General features: G+C 31.1%; 1 protein-coding gene across 2 annotated transcripts; it reads right to left on the bottom strand.

Moving 5' to 3' along the window:
• Positions 1-774: 774 nt before the first annotated feature.
• LOC111718358 (uncharacterized) lies at positions 775-14,118 on the bottom strand. 2 transcript variants are annotated; one of them, XM_023493926.1, is made up of 6 exons: positions 14,025-14,118; positions 12,688-12,757; positions 4,175-4,207; positions 2,400-2,459; positions 2,270-2,341; positions 775-991 (listed from the first exon to the last, which is right to left on the bottom strand). In XM_023493926.1, the coding sequence occupies exons 1-6, from the start codon at positions 14,114-14,116 to the stop codon at positions 860-862; spliced, it is 459 nt and encodes a 152-aa protein (XP_023349694.1). In that variant the 5' UTR covers positions 14,117-14,118; the 3' UTR covers positions 775-859. The 2 variants fall into 2 exon arrangements, with proteins under 2 accessions (XP_023349694.1, XP_023349693.1); XM_023493925.1 differs by lacking the exons at positions 775-991; positions 2,270-2,341; positions 2,400-2,459; positions 4,175-4,207 and adding an exon at positions 11,064-11,639.
• Between the last annotated feature and the right edge of the window lie 2,131 nt (positions 14,119-16,249).

The following is a 16,249-nucleotide window of genomic DNA, read 5'->3' on the forward strand; positions in this document are numbered from 1 at the left end:
TCTGATTCACAACAATACCCTTAAAACCTCTAAACAATAGTTTGGTAGATCACATCGTTTTTTTCTGGCTTGTAAAGTGTTTAATTCTGATCAGTTCTGTGTTGTTTCTAAAAAAAGAAATGTGAAAATCATTTTTGAAGAGATGACTCAAATGATAACAAACAGTTTAAAAAAAAATATAGTTATCTGAATCATACCATTTATCAATAGAATGTATCTAGAAATTTTCGTTTATTTCCTATATTTCTATATTTCTATATTTCTATGCCCTATCTGTGAAATCAGTATACTAGCTCCAAATAAATGCATTAAGTTTGAAGAGAATATTTAGACAATGCATTTGTGCGCTACAATGCAGTTGCAAAGTGCATAAATGCCATTTCTTGATTTTTCAAAACACAAAGTATTTATTAAATCTTAATTGTTCCTGAAGAATGATATTCTAATCAATATAAATATTGAAAAGACTGTGATGTCTTTTTAACTTTCTTCAGTGAACCGCCATTTAAAGATTGGAATTTTCGATTCACAACATCTACAAGCTTAGTAACTCTGACAGAGATATCATTTTCTCTCTAGCTAAAAATTGATTTTTTTTCAGTTGTGATTCCTCTATAGTAGTTACTTGTACATGAGTGCTTATAAAAATGTTGAAGGAAAGTAAGTGAAACCAACACTTTTTAGACAGAAACAAGAAAAAAAATCCTTTGTTTAGATTCAATCAATCAATCATATCAGTATATTATGTCTTCAGGGTTAAAAGGTTTTTACTCGCTTAAGTTAGATATTAAAAATTGTCGAAATTTCTGAAACCCAATTTCAAACTCGTTATTTTAGACGTTTTTTCGGACACCCTGTACTATCTGAATAATAAATCTTTTATGCTTTTCCGCTCCTTCGAAAATATGTTTTCTTCAATTTTAGATTTTGGTCGAGAGAGGGTTAACATTTTCCAGTTAATATCTACACTTGATAAATCTGATATTCGAACCTAAAATAAAATAAATTAATTTAGTCACATTTTGCCGTACATTCTTTATTTCTCACCCAAAAATGTGTTTAATTGCTTAAACTTTCAGATATATCAAATTCTACCTTTAATAGAATTCTTAGATTTAAATCTTTAATGTCTATAATACAGGGTGTCCCAATAAACATGGGAATTCAGTGACGAATTCGATATCGTCTTTTTAAATAATTCTTTGATTTAGTATAGTGATACCTACTGAGAAAGCTTTAATCTGTAAGATTTTCGTCTGCTATGTTCACATTTTGTTTGTTTATGTTTTGACTGCATACGGTTGTACTTAGTAAAACAAGAAAATTGCAGTATACAAACAGAGTAAACTTGTCCGTCTTCACTGTTCATCTTGCGGAGACATTATATAGACACATTTTTGCAGTCTTTTACCCTTTTTATAAAATAAACTCTAGCAAACGTAATACTATTATGGCTTTTGAAATTAGGTTTTACTATGCTAGTTCATAACAAAGACGATATCGAATTCGTCACTAAATTCCCATGTTTTTTGGGACACCCTGTATCAGGTTTTGATAAAGTAGTAATAAAAGAAAATTATAATTCAGTGCTCAGTTTAAAAACATTTAAATGACATTTTTTAAAAACAAGCTAAAGAAAAAATTAATGTTTTTTACATGTGACCCCTGCAGATATTCATGACAGTCCCTTTAACTATCTTTTGAGAGTTGCGGTAATTTTTGTGATTTTCGCTAAAAAAGTTGACGGTACGGTACGACACTTTAAACTCCGGTTGATTTCAAGTACAAGGCTGATTTTTTACCAACTAAAGCAAGCTGTACACAACAATTACAGATTATTTAAGGCAAACCGTGACAGTACGCCAAATGAATTATTCCATCTGTGTGTCTAGAAAGATTAAACTGGAACAGGAAACTACAGTTTTACAATATAGAAAAACTGGAAATTATAGCAGGCAGTGCCCTCTGAACAAAAAACGTTAACGATTCTTCAATATACAGGATGTTCCACCTTGAAGGTCGTCTTTGAGCTAGGAAATAATTTATGGCATTCATTCGTCAACCTGCTTTTTAACAAGTATGCTTCTTCAAACAATAATCTAAAATTTCCCCCCAGTTCTGGCATTTCCTAAATGTGGTCTGCTTTGTTTGTGCACACAATATTGCCGGAGATATTTTTAAAAATCAAAGACGACCCTCAAACTGTCTGTCAACTGTCTGTCAACGTTTTTCACAAAAGAACTTGTTTCTTCTTTTATTTTAATTTTACCTCCCGCATAGAAGGAGGGCAGGGGTCAGCAAACCTATATTCTTCTTTTTCATGAACTAATCCTGGACCATTCTATAAATAGATATATAGATAGATAGATAGATAGATAGATAAATAGTTAAATTCGAACCTTATTATTAATATTTTGAGTTATTTCCTCTGGATACCTTGTTAACTCATACCCACGCACCTAGAGATTAGAGATTAGAGATTCAAGATTAGAGATAATAAATTAGAGATTAAAGATTTAAGATTAGAGATTAAATATTAGAGATTAGAGATTAGAGATTAGAGATTAGAGATTAGAGATTAAAGATTAGATATTAACATAGAGATTAGAGATTAGAGATATTTTTTTGTTTAAAATATCTGAAAATTAGTGACTATAGAAATTTTTAAAGTTAATTTTACTGAAAATATTTCTGCTGAATAAAAACAAATGTTTCTTTTGAAACGAAAGAAATTTGAATAACAAACAAATTCAAACCAATTAATATTCTTTATAAGAATTCTTGGGTTGTCTTTCAATTTCATTTAAGATTATTTTCAAAAGAACTACAAAAACAGTTAAAATAAGATTTACAGTAAAAACTTCAAAATTTAATACTCTTATGAAATTGACTAAAATAAATGCGAAGAATTGAATTGAAATTGAAATATATTTTAAAAGTTCAACATATATTAAGAATTAATTAAGAATCTATTTAAAGTATCAGCTTCAAATTAAAACCTTTCGATTTTTTCAAAACAAAGTAATTTTAAATAGAAAATATTTTGCAGATATTCCTTAACATTTATTGGCGAATTTTAGAAATTAAGAAAATATTTTTTTGTCTCGATCGCATCAGCCGTTTTTACGTTTATTGGACACCAAGAAAACAGACAGGCCAACCATATTAATAGATAATGCTTTTAAAGTTTATATCTAGATGCATGCAAACACTACTATGCAAATTTACGGCATGCAACCTTGCTTGAATTTGTAAACAAAATACAATTCAGCCTTCGCTAGTCTACAATCAAATTCAATTTTTAACTTTTTATTCACCCTTAGTGTTTATGGTTAAAAGAGAAAGTAAAAAAATGTTTTAAAATTAGAAACTTTTAGTAATCTTTTTTATTTTAACGTTCTTATAAAAAAAATTTTTAGCCCTTTTTAAAATTCCAGAATCATAAGTAATTAAAGAACTTGTTGTATTTTAATTACAAATTTTATATCTTATCTCCATCAATTCAAATGACAAAAATTGGTGAATTAATAAGTATGATTTTTTAGTCTAATGAAAGTTTAAATGGGGGTTTTTAAATTTTTTTCCCCCAATGTCCCATAATCCAATATAAAGACGCATTTAGTAAGATTGCAGAAGAACTAATTTTACCCATTAAAATTCAGCTTATGGTTTGGGCATAAACTAAAATTTAAAACTTAATTTATTTATCAAACAAAATTTATAGTTTTAAACATATCAGGTCTACGTTGGGTTGCAGTGTCAACTGTGTGTACAGTTTAAAGTTTCAGGGTTTGCTGCATAAATTAATCATTTAAAAACATCCTGTTCAGCAAAAAAACCATTTTCCAACTTCTTCTCCGATATTTAATAGTCAAACCTTTTACATTTTCTGCATTCTAACAAGAAATTTGAACAAGTAAAAACATGTTTGATTTCATGTGGGGGGGGGGAGAGGATTACACCTCATTTAACCTTCTTATTTTTATTTTTATAAATGCTATTTCCTCAACTAATTGAAATTATTTCCTCTAGAGGTTGAAAGGGTATCGTTGTGAATCGAGCTTGCCCCCCCAATCTGTTGAAATTATGTGAACAGTTCCTTTATTTTTATTAAATTTTTATCTTTTTACTATTTCTTATTTTTTATTCTTTTTTATTTTACTTTATCCCTCACCTCGTACTTCAGCTCCGCCTCAATATCACTCAACTTTAAATATTAAACATATATTTTTAAAAGAAAAAAACAAGCATATCAACATTTAAAAAACATGGAAAAACAAAAAAAAACCTTTTTAACAATGAAAATATGCAAACAATAATGCAAAATTTAACATATTTTATGACTATTTATACCTAGTCGAGGCAATAGTTTGAAAATGAGGCGGGATTTTAAGTTATCAAATTAAATCGAAATAAAATTTAGAGTAGAAAATTGAAAAATCCCGGCTCAATCTCAAATTCTCGTAACTTAAGGCTTGACCAGGAACATTTTCACATCTCAAAGTATTATATTCATATAAATAAGAAATATATTTCTGCTTAAAATCTGCAGCTGCGGGATAATAAAGTTGGGTTTAAAAATAGAGATCAATTGACTTTAAATGAGGACAAAAAACAACCTGAGCTAAAAACTTTGAAATTATTCATTCCGGGAAATTGTCGAAACTGCAACCAATCAGAATGTTGATTGTAGAACCCGAACAGCCAATTAGAAGCCGAGAAATTTAAAATTTTGGCGCGCAATCAATGAGAGAACTCTATTTGGTTCGAAGACTGCAGGTATATCCAAAAGAGAGGATTAAGCTTAAAAGCAAAAGTGTCTACAGAGATTTAGCAATCAGGATTAGGGGTATCCGATACAAGAAGTTTCAGCTCTGAGCTGAAAACTTTAGAATAGTGGATATCGAGATCAATGCTTGATCTTTCCTCTTTTTCTTAATCTCCAGATTAAATAATGCTTGTTCTCCTCTTGTTCTTAATCTCCAGATTAATTAACCGATCGGGATTAAGAATATCCCATTCTATAGTTTTCAGCTCTGGTCACATGAAAGGAATATCAAATATTTAAAACATTTAAAAGTACTAAAACATCAATAGTTTAAATGCTTAAAATAATTTGATTATTTGAAACATTTAAAACATCTAAACACGAAAAAATCAAAACATTTAAAAACAATAAACATAATGTCCTTCAGATATCTTAAACGCTAAATTATAATTCATGTTTTAAATTTTAACAAATATCTTATACATTTACTAATTCTATTATGAAAGAAATTTTTAATAATTTCCTAGGGAATGATTTTTAGACCCACCCCCATCCTATTAATTTTGTATATGCATCTCATTTGTCACACATGGATAAAGTCATGGATATGTGACTACTGTCTATAATAAGTTTTTAATTTGATTACTTTTCGGTCCAAGTTTTATACAACTCCAATAGATTCAGAATTGATTCAGAAAGTTTAGAAAACTTTGGATTCTTTATTTTTAGTTCTTCCTTTCCAACCATACCACACTCACCAGACTGTACCAGACCAAACCAAACCATACCAGACCAAATCAAATCATACCAGACTCAACCAAACTATACTAGACTTAATCAGACCATACAGGACTCAACCAACCCATACCAGTCTCAACCAGACTGTACCAAACCAAACCTACCCATACCAGACTCAACCAGACATTCACCAAACCAAACAATAACAGAACCAAACAGACCATGTCAAACTCATCCAGACCATACGAAACTTAACCATACCATACAAGACTCAACCAACCATACAAGACTCAACCAAACCATACCAGACTCAACCAAACCATTCAAGACTCAACCAAACCATACTAGACTCAAACAGAAATGGACCAAACCAAACCATAACAGACTTATCCAGAACATACGAAACTCAACCATACCATACACGACTCAACCAAACCATATCAGACTCAACCAAAACATACCAAACTCAGCCAAACCATACCAGACTTAAACAGACGTAGACCAAAACAAACCATGACAGACTCATCTAGAATATATGAAACTTAGCCAGACCATACCAGAGCAAACCAAACTATACTAGACTTAACCAAACCATGCCAGACTCAAACAAACTATACCAGACTCAACCAAACCCTACCAGACTCAACTAGACATTGACCAAACCAAACCAATACCAGACTCAAGTAGACCGTACTAGACCAGTCCAAACACTACCAGATCAAATCAGACCGATCCAAACACTACTAGATCAAATCAGACCATACCAGACACAACCAAACCACACCAGACTCACCAGACCATACTTGAAGATTATTAAGCAGTTTTTAAGCTGTAAAACTGACGACATCTTCACCATTATAATCAAACTTTCTGGTTAAAATGAACCGATGAGTATTCTATAAATACATAGTAGCTACGTCAACAGTTTCTTTAAGAAAACATTTTGAAATGAAAGATATTAACAACTGGATTGAAAACAATGTTGTTTAAACAGGAAAAGGTGAATTGAACTAGGGTGTAATTTGTTAACTTCTTTCCAGAAGACCTGAGTAGAATTGTTAAGTAGAAAATATATCCTGGCAACCCAGTTCGCAGATAAATACAACGGTTGGGATTTTTTAAATTGCCAAAAGTTTTCTTAACAAGAAAAAATACCGGCATTTTAAAATACGCATAATACTTTAACTTTTAAACGCTAAAAGAGTGCTATATCTAATACTAGCTTGGGAACCCAGTGCTGCCCAGGTTATTGAAAGTTAGTAAAGATACTTTTATTTTCTTAAAGCTTTTCGAAATTTCGCTCAAAGAACGGTGTTATTGCCGCAAACTCTGCTTTTTTATATCGCTATATCTTTGCTACTCCTGTCGTGAACCATAGATATTTCAAACTATGTATTCTGTTGTATCAACTAGTCTTAGGTTGATTATTAAAGGTTGACACCCGCAGGTTGCAAAGATAATTCGAAAATTATAGTTTTTTGGCAAGGCAAGCAGCTTTCCGCAAAAATTGCTTTTAATGGGCATCCAATTTAGTATTTTGAAATAGGTGAAAAAATTCACAATAAGAATGCGTCGAAAAATAATCGATGATTATTGTTTGCAATATCTGAATGATTTGTTTAGAATTAAATTAATTATTTTACGATCCGAGTTGAATGTTGCAGCTATTTGAATTTGTATGGTGACTACGTTCTTCAGCAGCAGTTGTCATTAACAAATATCTCCTTATAGACGCAACAGATAGAAGTAAGATTAGTAGCGATCAAAAGCGCTTATTTTTCGCCGTAAGCCTATACCCCCCTTTCATTTTTCGCGAACACTCCCTTTAACAAATTTTGATGATGAAGGGAGTCTTCAATGTTTCTGAAGAAAAAATGTACACATCTATTTTTAGAAAAGCCAAAATTAACGTTATTAATTTTCGGGAAAAAACTAGTAAATCTTTGAAGGGTACCATTGTGACCTAAAATATCGCTCTATGAACAGAGATTTACTCAAGATACCGCTCAGACTCTACACAGTCCCTTTAATCCTAATCCTCTGTATTGTGTAGACTGTAGAGACAGCTAAAAAGAATTTACTGACAACGATAAATCTGTTTATAGAGAAGTTATAGAGAATCATGTTCTGCTCTACTACAGAAACCAATATCAAACATCTACTGATGGCCATTGTTTAAAGGTGAAACTTGTGATTAAAAATGTTGAAGAGATTGTCGTTTTTCTGACTCGAAATGTGTTTTTTTCTTTAAGTTTCTACATTGCTTCTTATACACAAAATTTGCAAAAAATGTAAAAGTAACTTTTGCAAAGAAACCGCAAATAAAAAACAATAGTTTAAAGAAACATTGATATCTAATTCTATACTTTCTCGGATACACATTTCAAGGCTACTATTGGAAATCGGGCATTGCATTCTTTGCAGGGTGGGTCACTTGAAATCACGCGTACAGTCCCTTTAAATATTACAGTTCATTTCCCTTTTAATATACAAAGTAAAGATATTAATTGCTTAACATATAACTTCAAAGTTGGCTTTTATCGTATTAAGCAAAATTTTTACTCTAGCCAAACATATGAACCAATAAAAGATTTCTCAGGTCAGAGAAAAAAAAGCTTAATGATCTAAAAGTAAACCTATGACAGAAAATCAGTTTTTCACTTTTTCTTGAACATCTCAGATTCTGTAAGATCACCTTTAATAAAAAAAAAACATAAATGTATAAAAATGATTCCCATCTATACAATATACAGCTTCCCACAATCCAGGAAAATATAAACAAATATCTATTGTTTATACGGATTTTTTGTTGATCCCTTGGCATACCTTTCTTTTTTAGTGAATTTAAAATTATTAGCAATTTTTCTCTTTTCTAAAATTTGTAAATTGGAAAGAATTTTTTATAATATCTAAGAGTAATCCTTTCCTGGGATCAAGCCAGTTCTATAGTAGGCTTTTGATGTTTATATTTGATAAATACAAATAAAACATAAGAAATAAACAAATATATTGTATGATGAAAAAAATTCATTTGTGGGTATCATAATGTGACCCGACCTAATGACATAAATTAAAGACTTAAACTTAAATCATGAAATAATGAGATGCACAGCAAAAAGTATATTTGTTCCTCGCTCCAATTTGTTATGCAAAAACCTTCCTTTTAATATTCGGTTCAGAAGTTACACAGTGTTTTAGTCAAAGTTTCGAAATTATCTTTAAGAGTTTTAAGATCCAAGATTTCACCCTATCCCTGCTGGGGTACTTGAAGACCAGGATTTGACCCTCCCCCCCCTCTAAAACCCATGTTTGATGTCCAATATATGACAAATGATACATCATTGGACAGCTCTTATGCTCAACTTTTAGAAACTGCAAAAAGATTGCAAATTGGCAAAAATTTAAATTTGTTTGGCAAAATCTAGTTACAATTTAAAAAGTTAAAAAACAATTTTAAAAATGTTCAAAAAATGATGAAATATACATTTTTAAAAAGTCCTTGGCCTAACCATTTCAAGCAAAAAATTTAGCAAAATTTTAAATAACCTGATGGAGTGATGATTAATTAAGAAAACTAAAAAATGGCAAATTTAGTTTGACTGGTTGTTTGCAATTTGTTTGCAAATTTTTTTTGCAAAACTTGTGCAATCCGTTTCCTTATATCAGAGGCTTTCGAAAACGCTAAAAATTATCAAAATCTTACAACTGAAAAAGGATCAAAACAAATATTTAGTTTGTTACAGGAAAAAGTAGTTATTCAGGCAGTATGCCTGAAGACTCAGGTAGTTAGTATAAAAGCCCGGTTTTATATCTAAAGGGACGGCTATGGGTATTTAGGAAAAGTCAGAAAATCTCAACAACCTCCGACCAATTACTTTTGAGTTACGTAAAAAAATGCTTTTGCTTCATTTAATGATTGTTCATTAGAACTAAAGAGGGTCAGTCAAGTGAAACATTTTAAAGGGAGTGACCGGCTATGTAAGGTAGTTGAACTGAGTATGCAGTGTTGTTGACATATAACACTTTTTAAAGATCTGTAAATTCTGAGTTTGAGCGCAAAGTCGACGTTCAAAATCGTACTTTTGGGTGGATTCGTTTCAGAATTGTTTTTTTTTTTAATTATTAGATAGCGACGACCAAAAATGTATACAAGTCGGACTGTCCCTTTAGGTTAAATAATATTTTAGAAGTTATATCATCAAGTTGCACAGATAAAGGGATTATAAGATTTGAGTTTAAAATAATATATATTTTTATGCGTTTTTGGTATTAGAGTAGATCTGCTGCCAATTGAAAGAGTTTTATTTGAATTAATGATGTGGAAAAAGAGAAACGGTCTGCCAGATATTCACAAATGTAAATCGTAAAACATTCATAGAAATATTTTGTTTTCATGACAGTGCAATTTTTCCTTTAATGTATATAAGGCTATATGTTAGCTATAGCTGGCCAAAGGGCTGCACTGGACCGAATGGGCTGACTATTTTTCAGGGAAACCTTGAGTACCCCGGGGGTAACAAAGGCTAAAAATATTTCATTTTTTCTTTAAATAAAATTTTTTCAAAATTCCACGCGCAACGCCGGGTACTTCAGATTTTATTATATATTCTGAATGACGAGTGAGATGGGTTGAACCTTCCATTGAACCATTGGTTTAGATATCCTTTAGTAAATTGAACCATTGGTTTAGATATCCTTTACTAAATTGAACCATTGGTTTAGATATCCTTTAGTAAATTGAACCATTGGTTTAGATATCCTTTAGTAAATTGAACCATTGGTTTAGATATCCTTTAGTAAATAGAACCATTGGTTTGATATCCTTTAGTAAACTGAACCATTGGTTTAGATATCCTTTAGAAAATTGAACCATTGGNAATTTACAAGTTACTTCCGCTGCAGAGGAACCGCAAATTAAGCTAATCAGTTTAAAGAAACAAAAACTTAATTCTTACATGATCAGACAAACCTAGCTTTCAAAGTTATCGTTGTAAATCGGGCATCTTTTCATGGAGGGTAGCTTGAAATTAGGTTTACAGTCCCTTTAAAGACGATAAAATTGGCAAATATTAACCAATATCTAACACAACAAACATAAACATGCACAGCACACGACACTTAGAATTATAGAAGTTGCAACATGAAGCATGCCCTCACCCCATGGGGATTAGTGTGGGACCTCTCATGGCTCGTGAGAAGATGTAAGGACTCAGTGTTCACTAGAAGTAGGTCTGTATCCACAGGTTTATACTAATTTATACAAAAAAATGGCAACAACGTGACTTAACTTTATAACATCAAACTGGATTGGCTAGGACAATAACGAGTTAAGAAAGGGGATTCAATTAACGAGTTAAGAAAAGGGATTCAATGAACGAGTTAAGAAAGGGGATTCAATTAACGAGTTAAGAAAAGGGATTCAATTAACGAAGGTTAAAAAAGTTAAGAAAAAGAAAAGCCGTCATTTAAACAAAATGAACGGTTTATTTGATAAAAATCAAATTTTAATAGACATTATCAAAAATAATATAAATAAATAATTCCTTCATTAACTTCTTTAAGCAGAATATTATGTTCATAAACTGTCCCTAGGGATTATTTCCTGAGCTTAATTTTCATGTAACCTGTTAAAATTAATATTATTGAAAACCTTAAAGCGCCATTAGGACATAAACCTTTGCATTATCCTATTTTTTGTAGCTTTTTTAATATGGGTGCATTTGATATTCTTTTTTAAGTTCAATATTCCCTTTTTCCACAAGATTAATAGAAACTATAACTTATAGAGACTCTTACGGATATGTAAGGGTACACAAATATTTAGAATTAGATTTTCCATGCCTGGAGTCACCATTTTTCTTTTGCTTGTTTCTTCTTCAAAAATAGGTTCCTGTTTCTTTTCAAACCATTGCCGTGTCGCTGCATTAGTTTCCGGTATCAGTTCCGGTTTAGGAATATTAACTTCCGGTTCAGTAGAATCAACTTTAGTTTCTGGTGTAGCCTCCGAATTAGCTTGGGGGTTAGTTTCTAGTTGAGCCACTGATTTAAGCTCTTGTTTAATCTGAAGTTTAGTCGAGAATAGAAGTTTGAGTTTTGAAGCTAAGGCACTGATCTGGTCTGTACTTTCTGCAACCTTAGTATGGATGTTTATATACCTTTAATGTTCTATAAAGTTAAAAGTTATTCCTTGTAGTTAGTCATATACTTTTCCAGTTGACGGCTATAGACCAAAAATACGAGATGCCTCCATTGTTACAGTAATGGACAAGCTTCTTCGGTTTAGGTAGTTAAACGTCAATACGGAGATAGTGACAGGAACTAAGTGACAGGGATGCATAGTGCGTACAGATATTTTCCATGGAGGAAGTGAGCAATCTGAGCATACCCTTTCTCGAAACTCCAGGTGGGAGAGCTTTGCCCTAATATTGGGTTAAATCTCTTCTCCAGGGGCTTGGCCCCCATAGCCCCCCCCCCCTGCATATGCGTTATCACAAACAAAAGTTATCCCCTCCGACTTGGTATTGAATTTGATAAAGCGTTTAAGGTTTAATCCAATATTTTATAAGAATCTCTTGATGGTCAAAGGAATTGAATATCAGTAACAAACAGGGCAGATTTTGTCCTCACATCATTATAATCGGGATTCAGGGGGTCATATACAGAGAACCATAAAAGAAAATTCGCCATTTTTAATTCTGGTATTATTTTCAAGGAAAAGTTGTTTTTCAGTGGCTCTTCAGGTTTCAACTGTACAGCGTATATTAAAACTTTTGAATATAGTAACGAGAAAGAAACTAGAGGATTTAAAGAACTTTTCCTGAAAAATTAGACCAGAACTGAAAATTGCGAATTTTCTTTTTACAATTTTGCAAATTTTCTGTGATCCTGCAATTCAATCTTTATAAAGTTTTAGAATTTGAAAGAAATAATTCATGTACACATTTTTGCTTTTCTGAACTTTTGATTTTGAGAGAAAAAAGGTTCGCGGATTTAGTTTTTTTCCATAGTAGTAGCAAAAAAATACAAAATTTCTAATAAAATATTGAAAAAACATCATACAAGAGAGTTGCACAAAAAAGGTACAATTTTGCATCAGGCGCTGCTAATCACCCTGTATATGTACAAACGATAAAAATAATTTAAAAGGAAGAAATATTTAAACTAAAAACAACATTATTTACCTTCTCTGGCTTGACTTTATACTCCGGTATTTTTTCCATTATTTTTCTATATTCTTCTTCTGTACTGATTCTAGATAAAATATAATATATTTTTTATATTCTTCTTCTGTACTGATTCTAGATAAAATATAATATATTCTATATTCTTCTTCTGTACTGATTCTAGATAAAATATAATATATTTTTATATATTCTTCTTCTGTACTGATTCTAGATAAAATATAATATATTTTCTATATTCTTCTTCTGTACTGATTCTAGATAAAATATAATATATTTTTCTATATTCTTCTTCTGTACTGATTCTAGATAAAATATAATATATTTTCTATATTCTTCTTCTGTACTGATTCTAGATAAAATATAATATATTTTTCTATATTCTTCTTCTGTACTGATTCTAGATAAAATATAATATATTTCTATTTTCTTCTTCTGTACTGATTCTAGATAAAATATAATATTTTCTATCTTCTTCTTCTGTACTGATTCTAGATAAATGATATTTTTCTATATTCTTCTTCTGTACTGATTCTAGATAAAATATAATATTTTTCTGTATTCTTCTTCTGTACTGATTCTAGATAAAATATAATATTTTCTATATTCTTCTTTTGTACTGATTCTAGATAAAATATAATATTTTCTATATTCTTCTTCTGTACTGATCCTAGATAAAATATAATATATTTCTATTTTCTTCTTCTGTACTGATTCTAGATAAAATATAATATTTTTCTATATTCTTCTTCTGTACTGATTCTAGATAAAATATAATATTTTCTATATTCTTCTTTTGTACTGATTCTAGATAAATAATAATAACTATTTATTACAACTTAATCAAGAGATTATGGGAGGATAATTAAATTGATGGAAAAACCACTTATCCGAGGGCCTCCAACACCTTTTTTGGGTTCTAAACCTCACGATCGTATAAGTCATGACAACTCCCGGTTAAGTAGTAATTTATCTTCTAATCTCCGACCGTCATTTATCATTAAACCCATTTTTCTAAAAAATTTCCAGAATCATATTTTTCCAGCTTTTAAACTCAAAAGTTTCAAAATTGCTTAATTTAAAAATATGAAAAAAAATATTGATGAGGACAATGATGACAATTATACTTAAAATAATAACGATAATAATAATAATAATAAAAAACAAAAAAATTGGAAAACCATTATTGATTAATTCATGTTTTTATCTAAAGAGGAATTATAAAAACTGTGATTTAATCAAAAAGCAAATTTTCTTTGAGACTTGAAAACAGAATTAAAAAATAAACAGTGGTTTACCCCTTGTTTACTAACCGCGAACACTCCCTTTAAACTTACTTTACTCCCTGTAGATCTAGAATCTGTGGCGGAGCTTTAGCTTTGTTTAGAATATCTTCTAATTGATATTTAGGTACTTCAGTCTCAGCCATTCTACTCTAACAAATATAGAATATACATACAGGCTTTCCCACAAAGAATGAAACTACAAAGACGACCTGAAACTCTTTAAAAAAGACGATTCCAAGGTTAAATGAAGTTTTCTACCTTTTAATGGTCTATCAAATAATTTGAACAAGAAGGAAACCAATTTACAGTTGCAGAGATTCATAAATATAAAAGTACAGACAGAATAGATTATGTACTGTCGTCTCTGCAGTCTCATCCTTTGTGGGTAACCCTGTAGATATATCGAGCAAAAACGTAAACAAACTATTTTTCTCAATTATTCTCATAAATCTAATTGGGGATAGGATAGGATAGGATAGGATAGGATAGGATACACCTTTTTATAGCTTTTCCCTCTCATATTTAATATCTTTTATATAAATTTTTTTAAACAATAAAGTTTACAAAAAACTACATTTTTTTTAAAATGTTGTAAAAGGTTATAAAGAAGGAAGGATTCACAACGGTACCCTTTAAACCTTTTACTGATCTGATCATCGAGGACAGAGAACTTCGTAGGTATATCTCTTAAATGTTGTGTAGAAAGTCGTAAACCTGGAGTGTACGCTAGTGTACTGTATGAACTGGAAAGTCCAGAATATCTATGTATAACTCGGTTTTAATGAATTGAAATGTAATTATCTAAATTCTGCAGCTTCTAAACAATCAAAGTTGCAAACGGAGTGTTCAACAATTACAAGGTTTTCAAAAGTTAAATAAAGAAATGTTCTTCAACCTTGATCAGTCAAATGTTTAATGTATTGTTCTGAATCCTCTGTAAATGGAAAGTCACTCGAAATTACGCTTTCTGTCCCTTTAACTATCATAACTGGAGTCCAATGAATTGCTGAACAATATCTTTAATAAGTGTAATTAAGATCATGAAATGGAAAGTTTTAAATAGTTTTATCCAATCAATCAATCGTGAAAATATTTCAAAGTTTGCAAAGTTTTCCTAGTTAATTATAAGGTTAGCAGGGGAAAAGTTACACACTATAGTTTAGTATAAGCCAAATTTATAAATAGATTAAATCTACTTCCAAAGAATTTTTGAAAAAATTGATAACAAACTTAATAACTTATTTACTAGCAAAGTAACAAGTGTTTTCTTTTACACTTTATCTATTACTTTATAAATAAAGCTTGTATACGACAAAATATACTCCCAGTCCAAATCTTGTGTAATGACTTGTTGAACTATTGATATAAATATTATTTTGTGAATGCCTAGGGATTGAGGTCGAGTAACTGAGTTCTTCATTGTTAGCAAGGGGGGATACTGAGGTATACCGCAGTAAACCAGCCTACCAGGGGGATACTGAGGTATACCGCAGTAAACCAGCCTACCAGGGGGATACTGAGGTATACCGCAGGAAACCAGCCTACCAGGGGGATACTGAGGTATACCGCAGTAAACCAGCCTACCAGGGGGATACTGAGGTATACCGCAGTAAACCAGCCTACCATGGGGATACTGAGGTATACCGAAGTAAACCAGCCTACCAGAGGGGATACTGAGATATACCGCAGTAAACCAGCCTACCAGGGGGATACTGAGGTATACCGCAGTAAACCAGCCTACCATGGGGATACTGAAGTATACTGCAGTAAACCAGCCTACCAGGGGGATACTGAGGTATACCGCAGTAAACCAGCCTACCAGGGGGATATTGAGGTATACCGCATATTTTTTAAATTTGCTTTTTAATTTCAGCTTTTCTCATGGTCAGATTCAGAATTAGAGATTGCAAAACGTCTTATATTTTTAAGATTTTTGGAAAAATTTACCTTTTCAGAATAAAAATCTTTGCCTTTCCTTCAAGATATATTCAGTTTAAAGAGTGAACTTGTTCATCATGACAGCAAGTTTGGATTTGGACACTTTAAAAACATAAGATGAGAATTTCGAGGTGGCTCGGACGAGAAAATGAGGAGAATGTGGCTTGGACGTGAGATTGTTGTGGTTGGCCTACCTTCCCTCAATATATATACAATGATCATATTTTATGGACAATTTCAAATTTAATAAATCCTAAAAAACTGATATTTTTCCTGAATTAAGTAATTTTACTTGTTTTTTGGTCCATTATTTGAATTTAACCGATCCATTTTTTTAT

The sequence above is a fragment of the Eurytemora carolleeae genome, unplaced genomic scaffold (genome assembly GCF_000591075.1).
Source record: "Eurytemora carolleeae unplaced genomic scaffold, Eaff_2.0 scaffold179, whole genome shotgun sequence".
In the NCBI taxonomy this organism is placed as follows: Eukaryota; Metazoa; Arthropoda; class Copepoda; order Calanoida; family Temoridae; genus Eurytemora; species Eurytemora carolleeae.